The sequence below is a fragment of the Pristiophorus japonicus genome, chromosome 14, assembly GCF_044704955.1.
Source record: "Pristiophorus japonicus isolate sPriJap1 chromosome 14, sPriJap1.hap1, whole genome shotgun sequence".
NCBI classification, from domain to species: domain Eukaryota; kingdom Metazoa; phylum Chordata; class Chondrichthyes; family Pristiophoridae; genus Pristiophorus; species Pristiophorus japonicus.
Genome location: NC_091990.1, coordinates 161332443 through 161353900, shown reverse-complemented (window position 1 = coordinate 161353900; position 21458 = coordinate 161332443). Strand labels below are relative to the sequence as shown.

Here is a 21458-nt window from a genome sequence, read left to right as displayed (position 1 = left end):
GTTCAGAATAACTCCATAAGACTGTATACTGTAAGCTCAAACTGTTGTGACCTTGGTCTCTTTAATCAAACTCCAGAGTGACGAAGCAGCATGGCAGACGTTTTATACTTGCTTGCCCGGGGTGTGCAGGTGACCCTTGGGCCTCCAACAGGTGCGCCCCCTGGTGGCAAGTCTTACACTACTATAACGTTTACATACATAACATGGGTCCACTCTCTTTTACTATTTACCATCTTGTCCTGCAAGCAGAGAAGTCGTTTTGAAATGCCACAAGTTTAACGAGCACATACAAGTTCCTCTCCTGTGTGTCAGTAAATGAGCATGCATCATGCAGGCAGGTTGTGTTGGAGGATTTGTTGTGTGAAGCCCCTGTGTCAGTGTGACAAAGTTTCACTTGTGAGTTGTCTCAGTGCATTATGGCCATGCATGGTAAACATTCAAAGTGCTGTAAGGCTGTGTGAGCTCGGATTGGAGCAGCAATAACAGGTTATGAGGAAACATTTTTTAGCAATGCACACTTGGGCAGCTACTTGGTACAGGGAGGTGTTCTGCAGCCTTTGGCAGCTTTCTTCAAGTCTGCCACCTTGTCTTTTTGCTCCAGATCCCCTGGGTTGGTGACAGCATTCACCCAATCATCTATCTGCTGTCAGGTTTGCTGTACAAGTCTATTCTGTGGCAAATGCAGTCCTTTGCTTCACTTTGTCCAGCGTTCGCTCAGTCAATCGAGCAGTGTGTGAGCCCGAAGTCATCATTGTGCTCAAACCCTTCCTTTATATTGCAAGTGAGAATGCAGCCATGTAAATTGTGTTGGAGCCCTTTAAATGACGATTAAGTGTGTGTCCTTGTCTGAATGATCCCTCAGGCTGCTGTGCAGACAGGAGCTTGTGCAGAATAAGAAATATATGCAAATCTCAAATGTGGTGAGTAAATGACCATGTGGATACAGTCAGTGAAAATACTCACATCACTCAATTTACTCTACATTTTCACACAATTAGCAATGTCCACGCTTATGATTATATTCCCCTCTCTTGGTCTTGATTTCTATGGTTCTCTCTCCCTCTCACATTCTCTTCCTCTTTCACATTGTTATGTTTCTCTGCCCCTTTCTGCATATGCATTTGTGCAGTTCTGTCTTTTCCTGGGTCTATCTGTTCACATCCGTTTCTGTTTCATTCCCTTGCCGGGTCTCTGTTTTTCTTTCTCTCTCGCTCTCTCTCGTCTCTTTCTCTGCAATCTCCGTCATTTCTGCCTGTCATTGGCTGCCTGCCTTTACCTTGGTGTAAAATTTTCCATTACTCCTCAATTGCGTACAGTGATGCGTCCTCCCACTCATGTGTGGGCTCATTTTGTTTCTCCAAAGAAATCAGCAGCAGAGCACAATGAATAAACCATGACAGTTGAACACAGCCGTGCATCTGCCACTTGGGACTGAGCCATCACTAACAGCCGTAAAGAACGAGCCATAATATCGAGTGTGGACAGCAGCTGGACACTCTGGATGAATCCTGATTAACTCATCTTTATCCTGCTCTTGTTTATATTTGCAGGTCCTTCTGAGGCATTGGTAGAAGATAGGAATGATGGGGACACTGAGCCAATGCAGCCCCCAGGAGGAAGAGGTGGGCCACCCAGAGAAATCCCAGAGTTCCTTGCAACTTAGCCAGGAGAAGCGATGGGGCTGGATGAGGAGGATCTGCCTGAGAGCGAGCTATAGTGTTCTCTTCTGTGTCCTGTCCCAGATCCTGGTAAGTCTTTGGGAAGGGATACAACTCATTGAATGCTCTGTCACAACACATGATGCCAGTCAGGATTACAGTCAAAGTGGCCTAAATTATACAATATCAATAACATACTGATTATATGGTGTACTGTCCAAAGGGAAGGATATCAATACAGTTCAAAGTGTTGATATTGGTCATATTTGAGTGATATCTCTCACTTTTATATGGAGCACAGCCTGTCGGGCACTATCCTGAATGCACCGTTGTTGCCAGGCGACCTGTATGAAGGCCATGATATTAGATGCAAGCAGCCTTAAGAGCAAAATATTGCTGTTATTGGTAAGCAGGAATAAATGTAATCATAGGGAAATAGTGCTAGAATCACGGGAACAGTATAATAGTCAATGGGAATGATGTAGGAATATCACTGTAATCATTGGGAATAAGGTAAGAAAATGTCAGTAATTATAAGACATAAATAATTCTGTAAAAGCCAATAAGGAAAGAGAATCTCCATAGTTACTGAGAATAAGGGGGGAATAGCTCTACAATCATCAAGAATAAGGCAGTAATCAGTCACTGCTAACAGATATTGAACATGGTTTGGAAATTTCAGAGACGGGATAAACAGAAAGTGTCACAAAAGCAGAGGAAGCCGCCAGACACACGATGGATCTGCCGATTGTGTTTCTGGAGCTGATTCACTTCTCGATCTTGTCCATTGTCAAGAGCTTTGAGAGCGACAATCCTTGATTGCCTTCAGGACTGTTGCAGTAAAAGTAGATCAGTGTTACAAATGAGCTTTGATTTACCAAACTCTCTCTTTCCCCAATCCTTTCCCCTTTTCACTTTCCCTTTTTCAACTCTTTTGTTTTTACCCCTGGCTCCTGTTTAGCTTTGGACATGAACAATAGCAGCGTCGGGGGAGTGAATGAGTTAGAGGCACACAGTGGGATGGGATACTGGAGTCGCTCCCACCAGCACACGGTGGGGGAGCAGGGGACAGAGGAGAAACGTCTCAAGTCTTTTGGTTGGTGGTGTGCTGTGTAAGGGCAGACCTGCTGGCATGAGCAGGCTCACGAATTCTAGCCGGATCACGAGAGAGCCAGGCACAGATAGGAACCCCGCTCCCGGTTGCAGCTCACTCTGTTGAAATGATTTTATTTTAATTGGGCTTGCTAAGCCTGCACTGCAAGGTTCCCAGCCAATTAAAGGGAAGCAGGTCTGATGACGTCATTTGATGATGAGTCATCAGCCGGTTTCCTTAAAGGACCATGTCCACATTCATTTTGACAGTTGTGCTGTCCGTGTTCTACAGCATTGAGGTGCTGCAAACACTGACAAGCTCTGCACAAAGGTGCACGGCTGCACCCAAGCTCTCCCATATTTCCCCCCATATTCTTGTGGAGGGAGTCACACCACGCAGGGGGATTCTCTTCCCTTCCAACGCACTGCTGAGACCTCTCCTGGACACCAACGCAGCCTGGTTGCACATTGCAGTGACAGGATCGGTCCAAGTCAGCATGGATTTATGAAGGGGAATTCATGCTTGACAAATCTTCTAGAGTTTTTTGAGGATGTAACTAGTAGAGTGGATAAGGGAGAACCAGTGGATGTGGTGTATTTGGACTTTCAAAAGGCTTTTGACAAGGTCCCAAACAAGAGGTTGGTGTGCAAAATTAAAGTTCATGGTATTGGGGGTAATGTATTGACGTGGATAGAGAACTGGTTGGCAGACAGGAAGCAGAGAGTCAGGATAAATGGGTCCTTTTCAGAATGGCAGGCATTGACTAGTGGGGTGCCGCAGGGCTCAGTGCTGGGACCCGAGCTATTTACAATATACATTAATGATTTAGACAAAGGAATTGAGTGTAATTTCTCCAAGTGTGCAGATGACACTAAGCTGGGTGGCTGCAAGGAGGATGCTGGGAGGTTGCAGGGTGACTTGGACAGGTTAGGTGAGTGGGCAAATGCATGGCAGATGCAGTATAATGTGGATAAGTGTGAGGTTATTCACTTTGGTGGCAAAAACAGGAAGGCAGATTATCTGAATGGTGACAGTTTAGGAAAAGGGGAGGTGCAACGAGACCTGGGTGTCATGGTACATCAGTCATTGAAGGTAGACATGCAGGTACAGCAGGCAGTAAAGAAAGCAAATAGCATGCTGGCCTTCATAGCGAGGGGAATTGAGGATAGGAACAGGGAGATCTTGCTGCAGTTGTATAGGGCCTTAGTGAGGCCACACCTGGAATATTGTGTTCAGTTTTGGTCTCCTAATCTGAGGAAGGACGTTCTTGCTATTGAGGGAGTGCAGCGAAGGTTCACCAGAATGATTCCCAGGGTGGCAGGACTGACATATGAAGAAAGACTGGATCGACTAGGCTTATATTCACTGGAATTTAGAAGAATGAGAGGGATCTCATAGAAACATATAAAACTCTGACAGGATTGGACAGGTTAGAATGTTCCCGATGTTGGGGAAGTCCAGAACCAGGGGTCACAGTCTAAGGATAAGGGGTAAGCCATTTAGGACCGAGATGAGGAGAAACTTCTTCACTCAGAGAATTGTGAACCTGTGGAATTCTCTACCACAGAAAGATGTTGAGGCCAGTTCGTTAGATATATTCAAAAGGAGTTAGATGTGGCCCTTATGGCTAAAGGGATCAAGGGGTCTGGAGAGAAAGCGGGAAAGGGGTCCTGAGGTGGATGATCAGCCATGATCTTATTGAATGGCGGTGCAAGCTCGAAGGGCCAAATGGCCTACTCCTGCACCTATTTTCTATGTTTCTATGTTTCTATGTTTCTATGCACAGGAGGATACAAGCAGGGCTGTTGTCAGGAGGACCTGGCTGCAGTGGCACAAACCTTTCAATGATCTCAGTGCATCACGAAACGTTACTGCAAAGCCACACTCAACCTCATCCTGCTGTGCCACTCATCACTCCCCATCACTCTGCCTTCCCTACCCTCCTCCTGCACATCCTTACTTGCACCTTCACCCATTCCTCTCTCTAGCGACATTATCATTTCCCCATCTCACTAGCTACCCCTCACACTCACCCTCATCCTTGTTCAATCATACCAACCAACAACACACAAGGGCAGGCACTTGGTTCTTTTAGCCAATGTTCATGTAAAAAGTTTCTGTTAAAATGTTGTCAATCATTGAAATCTTTATTTTCAACACTTTGTCTTCTTGGATAGATTTGTGTGCTCCTTTAGAAGTGACTTAGTGAGTTTTCGTGAATGTGAGATCTAACGGTATGCCCCATAATGGTGATGAGTGTGAAAGGAATGGCTTGGGCATTGTGGGGAGGCTTTATGGTGTTAGTGAGGGGTGGTGCCAACCTGGTGCATCATGTGGCAGCCAGGGTGTACAGTGTCAAGTAACGTAAATCTGGCCGTGGTGAGGCCATCCCTGGCCTCCCGGGCAGCAATGTGGTCGGGTGCTGATGCCCTGTGTCTTGTGCAACATCAGGTGATTGAGGAAAAGGTTGGTGTTGTTGCTGTTGCTGGTGTGCCTGGTGATGTTGGTGATGGGGCTGATCATGGTAGGATTCTGAGGACCAAGGTGAGATTTATTTCAAGGGCACTGATGGAATAGACGGCAGCTGAAGTTGAGGTGGCAGAAGCGATTTGTTAATGGTTAGATAGGTTGTTCCAAGGAGGTGACAGTGGATAGAGAGTATACTCCAAGCATCTCCAACCTTCCTGAAGCTGAAAAGTGTATTCCAAATCCTGAAGGCTACAGCTTCTAACAATGGAAAGTGAACAGTTGTGAAATGGTAGCTTTTATATCACTTTTGCAGATGTCACCCATTCAAATTAATGGAGAGTCACTGGAAACCCAATGTCCTTACCTGACGTGATCCCCGAGTGATGGCAACCTGCTGGTAAACTGCTGCTTAAATAACTTTAAACATCCTCTTAAATATTTCAATTGCCTGACCTGCCGCTTCGTGCTGGGTCTGCAAAGCGTGGGCAGAGCGGGCACTTGGGAAACTTACACGGAGGTGGGTTCAGAGCGGGATCCGCCCCGCTGGCAATCTATTAGATTTTGACAGCGAACCTGCCTCCGCACTCGCCCTCTGATCACCAGCAAAATCCCGGCCTTTTTAAAACGGCTGTTTCAGACAAGTGTCAGTTGCTCCAGATGAACTGGCTGAACTCAGCTTCTCCCAGCACAGAGCCGTCGATGAGTGAGGTGAGTGCTACGAATGAATGTCCACCTCAGATAAGTCTGCCAGCATAAACAACTGATCGGCGGCTGAGCAATTAAAAAAAATAAGACAGACAGTACTGCAACCTGTCTCAGTGGGAGCGCACTGGGTGACCTGCCTCCTATATAAAGCAGAGTTTGTTTCCCTCTCAGGGCCTGCCTCTGAATCCATGCCTAATTTTCCATGAATATAATCTTTACATTAGGATGGAGAATGAAACAGTAAATTCAGAGACCATGGTCCAGAACTTAAAGAAGGGTAACTTTGAAGGTATGAGGCGTGAATTGGCTAGGATAGATTGGCGAATGATACTTAGGGGGTTGACTGTGGATGGGCAATGGCAGACATTTAGAGACTGCATGGATGAATTACAACAATTGTACATTCCTGTCTGGCGTAAAAATAAAAAAGGGAAGGTGGCTCAACCGTGGCTATCTAGGGAAATCAGGGATAGTATTAAAGCCAAGGAAGTGGCATACAAATTGGCCAGAAATAGCAGCGAACCTGGGGACTGGGAGAAATTTAGAACTCAGCAAAGGAGGACGAAGGGTTTGATTAGGGCAGGGAAAATGGAGTACGAGAAGAAGCTTGCAGGGAACATGAAGGTGGATTGCAAAAGTTTCTATAGGTATGTAAAGAGAAAAAGGTTAGTAAAGACAAACGTAGGTCCCCTGCAGTAAGAATCAGGGGAAGTCATAACGGGGAACAAAGAAATGGCAGACCAATTGAACAAGTACTTTGGTTCGGTATTCACTAAGGAGGATACAAACAACCTTCCGGATATAAAAGGGGTCAGAGGGTCTAGTAAGGAGGGGGAACTGAAGGAAATCTTTATTAGTCGGGAAATTGTGTTGGGGAAATTGATGGGATTGAAGGCCGATAAATCCCCAGGGCCTGATGGACTGCATCCCAGAGTACTTAAGGAGGTGGCCTTGGAAATAGCGGATGCATTGACAGTCATTTTCCAACATTCCATTGACTCTGGATCAGTTCCTATGGAGTGGAGGGTAGCCAATGTAACCCCACTTTTTAAAAAAGGAGGGAGAGAGAAAACAGGGAATTATAGACCGGTCAGCCTGACCTCAGTAGTGGGTAAAATGATGGAATCAATTATTAAGGATGTCATAGCAGTGCATCTGGAAAATGGTGACATGATAGGTCCAAGTCAGTATGGATTTGTGAAAGGGAAATCATGCTTGACAAATCTTCTGGAATTTTTTGAGGATGTTTCCAGTAAAGTGGACAAAGGAGAACCAGTTGATGTGGTATATTTGGACTTTCAGAAGGCTTTCGACAAGGTCCCACACAAGAGATTAATGTGCAAAGTTAAAGCACATGGGATTGGGGGTAGTGTGCTGACGTGGATTGAGAACTGGTTGTCAGACAGGAAGCAAAGAGTAGGAGTAAACGGGTACTTTTCAGAATGGCAGGCAGTGACTAGTGGGGTGCCGCAAGGTTCTGTGCTGGGGCCCCAGCTGTTTACATTGTACATTAATGATTTAGACGAGGGGATTAAATGCAGTATCTCCAAATTTGCGGATGACACTAAGTTGGGTGGCAGTGTGAGCTGCGAGGAGGATGCTATTAGGCTGCAGAGTGACTTGGATAGGTTAGGTGAGTGGGCAAATGCATGGCAGATGAAGTATAATGTGGATAAATGTGAGGTTATCCACTTTGGTGGTAAAAACAGAGAGACAGACTATTATCTGAATGGTGACAGATTAGGAAAAGGGAAGGTGCAACGAGACCTGGGTGTCATGGTACATCAGTCATTGAAGGTTGGCATGCAGGTACAGCAGGCGGTTAAGAAAGCAAATGGCATGTTGGCCTTCATAGCGAGGGGATTTGAATACAGGGGCAGGGAGGTGTTGCTACAGTTGTACAGGGCCTTGGTGAGGCCACACCTGGAGTATTGTGTACAGTTTTGGTCTCCTAACTTGAGGAAGGACATTCTTGCTATTGAGGGAGTGCAGCGAAGATTCACCAGACTGATTCCCGGGACTGGATCAACTGGGCTTGTATTCACTGGAGTTCAGAAGAATGAGAGGGGACCTCATAGAAACATATAAAATTCTGACGGGGTTAGACAGGTTAGATGCAGGAAGAATGTTCCCAATGTTGGGGAGTCCAGAACCAGGGGTCACAGTCTAAGGATAAGGGGTAAGCCATTTAGGACCGAGATGCGGAGGAACTTCTTCACCCAGAGAGTGGTGAACCTGTGGAATTCTCTACCACAGAAAGTTGTTGAGGCCAATTTACTAAATATATTCAAAAAGGAGTTAGATGAGGTCCTTACTGCTAGGGGGATCAAGTGGTATGGCGAGAAAGCAGGAATGGGGTACTGAAGTTGAATGTTCAGCCATGAACTCATTGAATGGCGGTGCAGGCTAGAAGGGCCGAATGGCCTACTCCTGCACCTATTTTCTATGTTTCTATGTTTCTATGTTTCTATGGCGGGACTGACCTATCAAGAAAGACTGGATCAACTGGGCTTGTATTCACTGGAGTTCAGAAGAATGAGAGGGAACCTCATAGAAACGTTTAAAATTCTGACGGGTTTAGACAGGTTGGATGCAGGAAGAATGTTCCCAATGTTGGGGAAGTCCAGAACCAGGGGTCACAGTCTGAGGATAAGGGGTAAGCCATTTAGGACCGAGATGAGGAGAAACTTCTTCACCCAGAGAGTGGTGAACCTGTGGAATTCTCTACCACAGAAAGTAGTTGAGGCCAATTCACTAAATATATTCAAAAGGGAGTTAGATGAAGTCCTTACTACTCGGGGGATCAAGGGTTATGGTGAGAAAGCAGGAAGGGGGTACTGAAGTTTCATGTTCAGCCATGAACTCATTGAATGGCGGTGCAGGCTAGAAGGGCTGAATGGCCTGCTCCTGCACCTATTTTCTATGTTTCTATGTTTCTACCGTACTCATATGTGTAGTTTCCTGCTAGGCTCATTAGGAGTGGGAATCCTGGGCAATTTTCTCCTCCCGAGCACAGAGGGACTGAGGCCAATTGTAGCATGTCAAGTGTCAGCCTGCTTCTTTTGTTTATTTGTTCACAGGATGGGGACGGTGCTGACAAGGCCAGCATTTATTGCCCATCCTAATTACCCTCAGAGAAGGTGCCTTCTTGAACCGCTTTAAGATAATAATTGAGAGGGACATAAGTATGACGAAGACCAGGGTAATAGATTGAAGAAAAACTGATGTTGAGGGGCTGAGAATAGAACTTGGGAAAATAAAATGGGCAACAATATTGGCAAACAATGGCGTAGAACAGCAATGGGAAACAGTTAATACGGTGTTCAACAGAGTTCAGGAATAATATATTCCACTTCAAAACAAGAACAAGCTAAACACTAACGAATGAATAAAGACATAAGGGAAGAGTTGAGGGTAAGGAAAAAGGTATACATTAAGTGTATGGACAGCAGGGGAGAGCATGATAAGGGAGAATATGAAGAGATTAGGAGAGAAGTCAAAAAAACAATTAGGAAGTACTATGAAATTAAATTATCAAGGAATAGTAAAATATTTTACAGGCATATAAATTTAAAAAATGTCGGGATGGGAATAGGGCCACAAAGGGATGGATAGGATAATACCATAGACAGTGATAGAGAGATGGCAAACATATTAAATAATTACTTTGCTTCAGTATTTACCAGGGAGATAGAACAGGTGGACATGACATTGGATGATCAGATTAGTAATGAGATAACTGCATTTAAAATAAAACGAGGAGAAATATTAAATAAACTAATGAAACTCAAAGAGGATAAAACGCCTGGTCTGGATGAATTACACCTGCACCTCATCAAAGAATCTAGGGAAGTAATGCATAGGCATTACTACACATATTTAATAATTTGTTAGAGAAAGATGCAGTGCCAGAGGACTGGTGGATAGTGAGTGTAATGCCTATATTTAAGAAGGGGGATAGAAAATGTCCAGGGAATTATAGACCAGTCAGCTTCACATCGGTGGGAGGAAAAATAATGGAATCCCTACTGAAGGAGAAAATAGAAGAATATCTAGAAACCAAATATATAATATTGAATAGTCAGCATGGATTTCAAAAGGGAAAGTCTTGCTTGACCAACCACATTGAATTTTTTGAAGAGGTAACAAAGAGAGTAGACAAGGGTAATGCAGTAGATGTAATGGGCCCAAGTTTCCACACGATAAAAAACGGGCGCCCCTCCGAGCTGGGCTCCCGTTTTTCGCGCCTAAAACGGCGCCGGAAAAAAGACTCGCGATTCTGGAGAGCCCTGCAGCTCCATGTCTGCTTGGCGCGGCGCCCAGGGGGGCGGAGCCGACACTCGCGCCGATTTTGTAAGTGGGAGGGGGGCGGGTACTATTTAAATTAGTTTTTTTCCTGCCGGCAACCCTACGCGCGCGCGTTGGAGTCTTCGCGCACGCGCAGTGTGAAGGAAATATTGGCACTCGGCCATTTTTGTAGTTCTTTGTAGCTGTTTAATTTTTGAACATTTTTTAATAAAAGCACATTGCCATCAGCACATCAGCACTGAGGCTTCTTGCAGCCTTCTCACTGTCTCCTTCCCACCCGCCGTCTGGAACGTCTTCCTCCCCCCCCCCCCCCCCCCCCCCGCTGCGGTCGGTCCCGCACTCCCTCCCTCCCCCCCCCCCCGCTGCGGTCGGGCTCGCACTCCCTCCCCCCCCCCCCCGCTGCGGTCGGGCCCGCACTCCCTCCCTCCCGCTCGCCCGCCGTTGGGAACGGCTTCCTCCTCCCCCCCTGCCGTCGGGAACGAACGAACGAACTTGTGAGGCTGGCTGAAGCACTTTCACACAGGTAGGAAGATGGTTTATTTAATCTTTTCTTTGCTTATAAATGTTTATTCAGGTTGGATTTATTTGTGTAATATTTGTAGAAGGAAAAATAAGGATTTATTGTAGAATTTAATGACTTCCCTTCCCCCCCCCCCCCCTCCCCCCCACCTCGTTCTGGACGCCTAATTTGTAACCTGCGCCTGATTTTTTAATGTGTAGAACAGGTTTTTTCAGTTCTACAAAAATCTTCACTTGCTCCATTCTAAGTTAGTTTGGAGTATGTTATCACTGTGGAAACTTTGAAATCAGGCGTCAGTGGCCGGACACGCCCCCTTTTGAAGAAAAAATTCTGTTCCAAAGTAGACCTGTTCTACCTGACTAGAACTGCAGAAAAAAAATGTGGAGAATTGCGATTTCTAAGATAGTCCGTTCTCCACCAGTTGCTCCTAAAAATCAGGCGCAAATCATGTGGAAACTTGGGCCCATAGTATCTATATTTTCCAAAGGCCTTCGATAATGTACCACATAATAGACTGATGAACAAGGTCAGAGAAAACGGAGTCAGGGGACAAGTAGCAGAATGGCTCGCTAGCTGGCTTCAAGACAGAAAGCAGAGAGTAGGGGTAAAGGGCAGCTATTCACAGTGGCAGAAGGTGGGTCATGGTGTTCCACAAGAATCAGTGCTGGGACCACTGTTGTTCACAATTTATATTAACGATTTAGACTTTGGAATCAAAAACACAATTTGTAAATTTGTGGATTCCACCAAATTGAGGACGATAGCCAATACTGAGGAGGGATTGCAACACATTACAGGAGCACATTAATAAACTTGCAGAATGGGCATATAATTGGCAAATGAAGTTCAACACAGATAAATGTGAGGTATTACATTTTGGGAGGAAGAATAGGGAGGTCACTTATTACTTGGAGGGTGTGAGTCTGGGTGGTATAGAGGAACAAAGGGATCTCGGAGTACACATACACAAATCACTAAACATTGCGACATAGGTTAACAAGGGCATAAAAAGCAAACCAAGCACTAGGGTTTATTTCTAGAGGGATAGAATTAAAAAGTAGTGAAATTATGTATGGAACCTTGGTTTGACCACATGTGGAGTACTGCGTACAGTTCTGGTCGCCATATTACAAAAAGGATATAGAGGCACTGGAGAGGGTGCAGAGAAGATTTACAAGGATGATACCAGAAATGCGAGGGTATACATATCAGGAAAGGATGAACAGGCTGGGTCTCTTTCCTCTTGAAAAGAGAAGACTGTGGGGTGGGGGGCCTAATAGAGGTCTTTAAAATTAGGAAAGCTTTTGATAGAGTAGATACAGAGACAGTATTTACACTTGTGGGGAAGAGCATAACTTGAGGCCATCCATATAAGATAGTGACCAAGAAATCCAATGGGGAATTCAAAGAAACTTCTTTACCCAGAGAGTGGTGAGAATGTGGAACTCGCTGCCACAGGGAGTGGTTGAGGCGAATAGTATCGATGCATTTAAGGGGAAGTTCGATAAGCATATGAGGGAGGAGGGAATAGAGAGTTATGCTGATAGATTTAGATGCGGAAAGACAGGAGGAGGCTCGAGTGGAGCATAAACGCCGGCATGGACTGGTTGGGCCGAATGGACTGTTTCTGTGCCGTATATCCTGAGTAATCCTATGTAGTCCATAAGAACATAAGAAATAGGAGCAGGAGTGGGCCTTACGGCCCCTCGAGTCTGCTCCAACATTTAATACGATCATGGCTGATCTGATCATGGACTCAGCTCCACTTCCCTGCCCACTCCCCATAACCCCTTATTCCCTTTTTGGTTAAGAAACTGTCAATCTCTGTCTTAAATTTATTCAATGTCCCAGCTTTCACAGCTCTCTGAGACAGCGAATTCCACAGATTTACACCCCTCTGAGAGAAGAAATTACTCCTCATCTCAGTTTTAAATGGGCGGCCCCCTAGTTCTAGTCTCCCCCATCAGTGGAAACATCCTCTCTGCATCCACCTTGTCAACCCCCCTCATAATCTTATACATTTCAATAAGATCACCTCTCATTCTTCTGAATTCCAATCCCAACCTACTCAACCTTTCCTCATAAGTCAACCTCCTCATCTCCAGAATCAACCTAGTGAACCTTCTGTGAACTGCCTCCAATGCAAATATATCCTTTCTTAAATATTTAAACCAAAACTATACGCAGTATTCCAGGTGTGGTCTCACCTGTTATGTTCAGAATAAATCCACAGGACTGTATTGCAAGCTCAAACAATTGTTCATTGTGAACGATAGCCATTCGAAGTGGGTTGAGATGTTTCCAATGTGGAAAATAACAACAAGTGAAACATTGGACAGTTTACGAAAATTATTTTCTTCATTTGGCCTCCCTGAAGAAATTGTTTCGGATAATGGATCACAATTTCGTACAGAAGAATTTGCACAATTCACGAGCAAAAATGGTGTGAAACACACCAAGGTTCCACCATACCATTCTGCTTCGAATGGTGCAGCAGAGCACACTGTACAAATTGTAAAATGTGCCCTCATAAAAAAAATGTTAGATCCAATTCCAAGGAAATTGTCATTGGATCAACAGTTGTCATTGGATCACAAATTGGCTAATTTTTTGATTACATATCGAAATACTCCTCATACAACTACTGGTAGAACACCAGCAGAGTTGTTTCTCAAACGACAGCCACGAACAAGATTCTCGTTGTTAAAGCCAAATTTGGCACAGTCCGTAGAAGAGACACAATTAAGACAGAAAGAGAATCATGATAGAGGTAGAGTAAAAGAGGGAAGTGTGAAATTAAACCAGAAGGTGAGAGTGAAGAACTATCATCATAAATGGTTAAAGTGGTTACCAGGAAGAGTGGTGAAGATATGTGGTCCTCGCACATATTTGGTAAAGATGTTTGATAATGGACAGGTTAGGTTTGTTCATATTGATCATATTTTACCTACAGACATGGAAGGAGTTGAAGGTGGGAATGATTCAATTATTTCTGACTCATCAGATAGTTTTGATATACCAGTAGCAAATCCTAAATCCAATGTACTGGAAACAAATCCAGGAGAGAATCAGAATGAAAGTCTGAGTCCAAGTCAGGAAAACAAAGAGCCTGAAGTTAGAGTGAGTTCAAATGAAAATCAAGAAAATTCCGTGGAGGAAAACGTTCCTCAGGATGAGCCTCGAATGAGTTTAGATTCGACACCATGTTTGGAAGGTTCTGTTCGAGAGCGAAGGTATCCTCTTCGAAATAGAAAACAAGTGGTAAAGTTAAATTTGTAAATATGGAAAAAAAATAAGTTTATATCCTGTGTTATGTATAAACATGAAAGTTATGTATGATGTTTGTTATAATAACTTCTTCATTAAGGAGGGAGAAGTGTAATGTCTGTAAGCTTGTAATGTTTGTAGCACCACACTGTGGATGTGGATGTATTGTGTACTGCAAGTGCAGGGTTAATAATCTGCCTCTGGCAGATTTCTGGAGGCTTCCAAGAGAGCTGCCTGCCATGTTAGGAGCTGTGTGTGCTGTGCTCTGTGAAGATATCACAGAGTATGTGTCTACAACCACAAGGAACATTTTACCCAAGAACGGGCCTGCATAGTCAATGTGTATCCTAGACAACGGTTTGGAGGGCCAAGACCATAAACTTAGCGGCGCCTCCCTGGGTACATTGATTAACTGTGAGCATGTATTACATCAGTGAACGCAGGACTCTAATCCGTATCGATACCGGGCCACCACACGTGCGATCTGGCTATTGCTTTCATCATTACGATGCCTGGGTGGGTACTGTGGTGGTCATTGATGAAGGTGTCTCTGCAAAGAGATTTAGATAGGTTAAGCGAATGGGCTAAGATTTGGCAGATGGAATACAATGTTGGAAAATGTGAGGTCATCCACCTTGGAAAAAAAAACAGTAAAAGGGAATATTATTTGAATGGGGAGAAATTACAACATGCTGCGGTGCAGAGGGACCTGGGAGTCCTTGTGCATGAATCCCAAAAAGTTAGTTTGCAGGTGCAGCAGGTAATCAGGAAGGCGAATGGGATGTTGGCCTTCATTGCGAGAGGGATGGAGTACAAAAGCAGGGAGGTCCTGCTGCAACTGTACAGGGTATTGGTGAGGCCGCACCTGGAGTACTGCATGCAGTTTTGGTCACCTTACTTAAGGAAGGATATACTAGCTTTGGAGGGGGTACAGAGACGATTCACTCGGCTGATTCCGGAGATGAGGGGGTTACCTTATGATGATAGATTGAGTAGACTGGGTCTTTACTCGTTGGCGTTCAGAAGGATGAGGGATGATCTTCTAGAAACATTTAAAATAATGAAAGGGATAGACAAGATAGAGGCAGAGAGGTTGTTTCCACTGATCGGGGAGACTAGAACTAGGGGGCACAGCCTCAAAATACGGGGGAGTAATTTAAAACCGAGTTGAGAAGGAATTTCTTCTCCCAGAGGGTTGTGAATCTGTGGAATTCTCTGCCCAAGGAAGCAGTTGAGGCTAGCTCATTGAATGTATTCAAATCACAGATAGATAGATTTTTAACCAATAAGAGAATTAAGGCTTATGGGCAGCGGGCCGGTAAGTGGAGCTGAGTCCATGGCCAGATCAGCCATGACCTTGTTGAATGGCGGAGCAGGCTCGAGGGGCTAGATGGCCTACTCCTGTTCCTAATTCTTATGTTCTTATGTTCTTATGTTCTTCTTGGGACCACTACTCGATTGCTCCACAGAAGGCACTCTGCCTCTATAGACATTTCATCTTTGCGCCGCTGGAACAGCTTTATCTCTTCCTGCATTTCCACTGGGACACTGGACAAGCTCCTGTGAAGCACACAGTTTTTGACTAGAGATAATAAGGGGTCCTGACTAGTCCAGGTTTTGATCTGCCGGGCAGTGACGGGTGACTGCTCACTCTCAAATGCTTCCATAACCATTGCTAGATCTGCAGGCTGTGCCATTTCCACCCCCTTGGTGGGCAATGGCAGCCGACTGAGAGCATTGGCGCAGTTTTCTGTGCCTGGCCTGTGGCAGATGGCATAGTTGTATGTGGATAACGTGAGCGCCCATCTCTGGATGCGGGCCGATGCGTTGGTATTTATCCCTTTACTCTCGGAAAACTGGGATATAAGTGGCTTATCGTCAGTTTCCAATTCGAATTTTAGCCCAAACAGGTATTGATGCATTTTCTTTACTCGATAGACACACGCTAACACTTCTTTCTCAATGATGCTGTAGGCTCTCTCAGCCTTAGACAGACACCTGGATGCATAAGCAACTGGTTGTAGTTTCCCAAAATCATTAGCTTGTTGCAATACCCATCCGACGCCATATGACAACGCATCACATGCTAGTACCAAACGCTTACATGGATCATACAACACAAGCAATTTGTTTGAGCATAATAATTTTCTCGCTTTTACAAAGGCATTTTCTTGGTTTTTGCCCCAAACCCATTCGCCCCTTTTCACAGTAAGCCATGTAGTAGTTCTAGCCGGGTGCTGAGACCCGATAAGAAGTTACCAAAGTAGTTCAAGAGTCCCAGAAACGACTGCAGCTCCGTCACGTTCTGTGACTCGGTGCATTCTCGATTGCCTCCGTCTTCGCGTTGGTGGGCCTGATGCCGTCCACCGCAATCCTCCTTCCCAAGAACTCCACTTCAGGCGCCAGGAAAACGCACTTCAAGCGTTTTAACCTGAGCCCCACGTGGTTGAGCCGACTAAGAACCTCTTCCAGGTTTCGCAGATGCTCGACTGTGTTTCGACCTGTGACCAAGATGTCGTCCTGGAAGACCACGGTGTGCGGGACCGACTTCAGTAAACTTTCCATGTTTCTCTGGAATATCGCCGCCACTGATCGGATTCCAAACAGGCATCTGTTATAAATAAAAATGCCCTTGTGCGTGTTGATGCAGGTGAGAGCCTTCGATGATTCCTCCAGTTCCTGCGTCATGTAGGCTGACGTCAAATCCAGCTTCGTGAATGCCTTTCCTCCCGCCAGCATTGCAAAGAGGTCATCGGCCTTTGGTAGTGGGTATTGGTCCTGCAGGGAGAAACGATTGATAGTTACTTTGTAATCGCCACAGATTCTGATGGTTCCATCTCCCTTGAGGACTGGGACAATAGGACTGGCCCACTTGCTGAACTCAATCGGTGAAATGATGCACTCTCTTTGCAGCCGATCTAGCTCGATCTCTACCCTTTCTCTCATCATGTAAGGTACTGCTCTCGCCTTGTGATGGATGGGTCGCGCCCCGGAATTAGGTGGATCTGCACTTTTGCTCCTTGGAATTTCCCGATGCCTGGTTCGAACAGCGAAGGAAATTTGTTTAAGATCTGGGCACACGAATTGTCGTCAGCGGGCGATAGTGCTCGGACGTTGTCCCAGTTCCAGCGTATCTTTCCCAGCCAGCTCCTGCCGAGCAGCGTGGGACCATCACCCAGTACCTTTACGGTAGCACTGCCAATTACAGGAATCAGTTCTTTCATGTAAGTTCTTAGTTTCATGCGAACTGGAGTTAAGACTAGCCTTGAGGCCTTGTTGCACCACAACCTTTTGAAAGTCTTTTTGCCCATGATGGACTGGCTCGCACCCGTGTCCACCTCCATCGACACCGGGAGTCCATTTAGTTCAACATTCAGCATAATCGGGGGACAATTCGTGGGGAATGTGTGCACCCCATGTACCTCTGCCTCCTCTATCTGAGGCTCTGGTTCGTCGTGATCCTCCGTGGAGCTGTCCTCCTCTGCAACATGGCGGTTTGCAGGTTTAACAGGCTTAGCAGCTCGCCTGCACACTCGTTGGAGGTGTCCCATTGTTTCACAGCCCTTGCAAACGTACTATTTGAATCGGCATGAATGTTAATGATGATCACCTCTGCAGCGCCAACAAGGTGTTAATGGCCTTGCATTCATCACCCTTGATGGTGGACTCTAAGTCATCTGCGGACGTGTAGCTGCAGGTATGTGTGATCTGCCCTGTACGTTACGACTCGAAAACAACATCACTTTGTTCACAGTACTTGTATCAGCACTTGTGTGCTGAGAGATTTGCTTCGTATTGTCACTGGTGGCAATGAACGTCTGGGCTATCGCTATGGCCTTACTCAAGGTTGGGGTCTCTACAGTCAAAAACTTGCCAAGTAGGGTTTCGTGGTCAGTGCCAAGTACGAAAAAGTCTCTGAGCATGTGCTCCAAATGTCCTTCAAATTCGCAATGTCCTCCAAGGTGTCTTAGCTCGGCGACATAACTCACCACTTCCTGGCCTTCAGACCTTTTGTTGGTGTAGAGCCGGTACTTCGCCATCAGAATGCTTTCCTTCGGGTTCAAATGCTCTCGGACCAGTGTGCACAAATCGCCGTACGATTTCTCCGTGGGTTTCGCTGGAGTGAGCAGATTCTTCATGGGGCCATACGTTGGTGCCCCACAGACGGTGAGGAGGATCACCCTCCGTTTGGCAGCACTCTCTTCCCCATCGAGCTCGTTGGCCAGGAAGTATTGGTCGAGTCGCTCCACAAAAGTTTCCCAATCATCTCCCTCCGTAAATTTCTCCAGGATGCCCACTGTTCTCTGCATCTTTGGGTTCGTTATCTGTATCTTGTCGCCAGTTGTATGGAGAAAGAGTCAGACTGAACACTGTGAGCTTAGTCTTTTATTGCAGGTCTCCAGAATGCCTCTCCTGCCTGTGAAGCCTCCTTAAATATCTGTGCTCCCAAGGAATTATGGGATTCCTTGGGACTCCAGGGGATGAGCCCTCCGGTGGCTGTGCAGAATAAATACAAGTCCACATATATAACAGTATGTACCCCATATAGTTCCTCTTCATCCTCAGGTTGAGTTGCCTCTCCTGCTCGTTCAGCGTGATACTCGCTGGATCAGTCGTCCTCTCCTGACTCTGCCACGTGGTGAGTCACAGGTCGTTTGCACATTCACTGGACATGTCCCATTGTTCCACAGCCCTTGCACACACAGGGCTTGAATCGACATTGATGAGCTCGATGACTGCCCCCGCAGCACCAACATGGTGCTAATGGATACGTATTCATGGCCCACGGCGGACTCTGAGTCACTCTAGGCTTAAGTCTGGCCTCTGCGGTCGTGTGGGCCCTGCCCTATACAGTTCTGTGTGCTGAAAACATTACTTTATGCACAGTACTTGCCGGTGAACTTCGATGTTGTGAAGATGTCTGTTTCGTGTTATTGCTCGTGGCTATGAAGGCTTGGGCTATCGTGATGGCCTTGCTCAGCTTTAGGGATTCGGCAGACAGCAGTTTGCGAAGAATGACCTCGTGGCCAATTCCAAACACGAAAAAGTCCCGCAACATTTCCCCCAAAGATCCTGAAAATTTGCACGGTCCCACAAGGTGTATTAGGTCGGCGACATCGCTCGCCACGTCCTGGCCCTCAGAACGATGGTGCGTGTAAAAGCGATACCTGGCCATTAAGATGCTCTCCTTCGACTTGAGGTGTTCCCGAACCAGCGTGCACAGTTCTGTATAGGTCTTGTCCATTGGTTTGACCGGTGCCAGCAAATTTTTGAGGAGGCCATATATCGAAGACCTATATACGGTGAGGAGAATCGCCCTGCACTTGACCGCTGTCTCAGCCTTGTCCAGTTCGTTGCCCATGAAGTACTGGTCGAGGCACTCAACGAAGGCTTCCCAATCATTATCCTCAACAGATCTCTCAAGAATACCAACAGCAGCCACTATCACGTGAAAGTTCATAATCCGTTACTCGTCGCCAATTTGTTATGTTCAGAATAAATCCACAGGACTGTATCGCAAGCTCAAACTGTTGTGACCTTGGTCTCTTTATTCAGACTCCAGAGTGGGGAAGCAGCATGGTGAGTCACCTTTTATACCTGCTTGCCCCAGGGTGCACAGATAACCCTTAGGTCTCCCACAGGTGTGCCCCCCTTGTGGCAAGTCTTACATATTGGTGAGGTTTACATACATACATAACATCACCAATACCCTATATTACTGCAGCAGGACTTCCCTGCTTTTATACACCAGCCCCTTTGTAATAAAGGTCAAGATTCCATTGGCCTTTCTGATCACTTGCTGTACCTGCATACTATCCTTTTGTGTTTCATGCACAAGTACCCCCAGGTCTTGCTGTACTGCACCACTTTGCAATCTTTCTCCATTTAAATAATAACTTGCTCTTTGATTTTTATGTGCCAAAGTGCATGACCTCACACTTTCCAACATTATACTCCATCTGCCAAATGTTTGCCCACTCACTTAGCCTGTTTATGTCCTTTTGCAGGTTTTATGTGTCCTCACACATTGCTTTTCCTCCCATCTTTGTATCATCAGCAAACTTGGCTACATTACACTCAGTCCCTTCTTCCAAGTCGTTAATATAGATTGTAAATAGTTGGGGTCCCAGCACTGATCCCTGCGACAACCCACTAGTTACTGATTGCCAACCCGAGAATGAACCAATTATCCCTACTCTGTTTTCTGTTAGTTAGCCAATCCTCTATCCATGCTAATATATTACCCCCAACCCCGTGAACTTTTATCTTGTGCAGTAACCTTTTATGAGGCACCTTGTCAAATGTCTTCTGGATGTCCAAATACACCACATCCACTGGTTCCCCTTTATCCACCCTGTCCGTTACACCCTCAAAGAATTCCAGCTAATTTGTCAAACATGACTTCCCCTTCATAAATCCATGCTGACTCTGTCTGATTGAATTATGTTTTTCCAAATGTCCTGCTACTGCTTCTTTAATAATGGACTCCAACATTTTCCCAACCACAGATGTTAAGCTAACTGGTCTATAGTTTCCTGCTTTTTGTCTGCCTCCTTTTTTAAATAGAGGCGTTACATTTGCAGTTTTCCAATTTGCTGGGACCTCCCCAGAATCCAGGGAATTTTGGTAAATTACAACCAATGCATCCACTACCCCTGCCGTTACTTCTATTAAGACTCAAGGATGCAAGCCATCAGGTCCAGGGGATTTATCTGCCTTTAGTCCCATTATCTTACTGAGTACCACCTCCTTAGTGATTGTGATTGTGTTAAGTTCCTCCCCCGCCCTATAGCCCCTTGACTATCCACTGTCGGAATATTGTTAGTGTCCTCTACTGTAAAGACTGATACAAAATATTTGTTCAGAGTTTCTGCCATCACCATGTTCCCCATTACTAATTCCCCGGTCTCGTCCTCTAAGGGACCAACATTTACTTTAGCCACCCTTTTCCTTTTTATATACCTGTAGAAACTCTTGTTATCTGTTTTTATATTTTGTGCTAGTTTACTTTCATAGTCTATCTTCCCTTTCTTAATAATTTTTTTAGTCATTCTTTGCTGGCTTTTAAACGCTTCCCAATCTTCTGTCCTCCCACTGGTTTTGGCCACTTTGTATGCCCTTGTTTTTAATTGGATACCGTCCTTCATTTCTTTAGTTAGCCACAGATGGCTATCTTTCCTCTTCACTGGAATATATTTTTCTTGGGAGTTATGAAATATCTCCTTAAATGTACACCACCATCCTACACTTTAATCTATTTTCCCAGTCCACTTGAGCCAACTCTGCCCTCATACCTTCATAGTCTCCTTTATTTAAGCTTAGTACGCTGGTTAGAGATCCATCTTTCTCATTCTCCATCTGAATTTGAAATTCAATCATGCTATGATCACTCATTCCGAGGGGATCCTTTACTAGGAGATTGTTTATTAATCCTGTC

The 21458-nt window shown here is 45.4% G+C and overlaps 1 protein-coding gene across 1 annotated transcript in view; it reads left to right on the top strand.

Annotated features, from left to right (window-relative positions):
• Window positions 1-1511: 1511 nt before the first annotated feature.
• ptpn5 (protein tyrosine phosphatase non-receptor type 5) overlaps window positions 1512-21458 on the top strand; it is a 146236-nt gene continuing 126289 nt past the window's right edge. Inside the window, exon 1 of the mRNA XM_070898651.1 lies at window positions 1512-1748. Coding sequence (XP_070754752.1) covers window positions 1581-1748 — 168 coding nt within the window. The 5' untranslated portion in view covers window positions 1512-1580. The remainder of the gene's footprint in view (window positions 1749-21458) is intronic.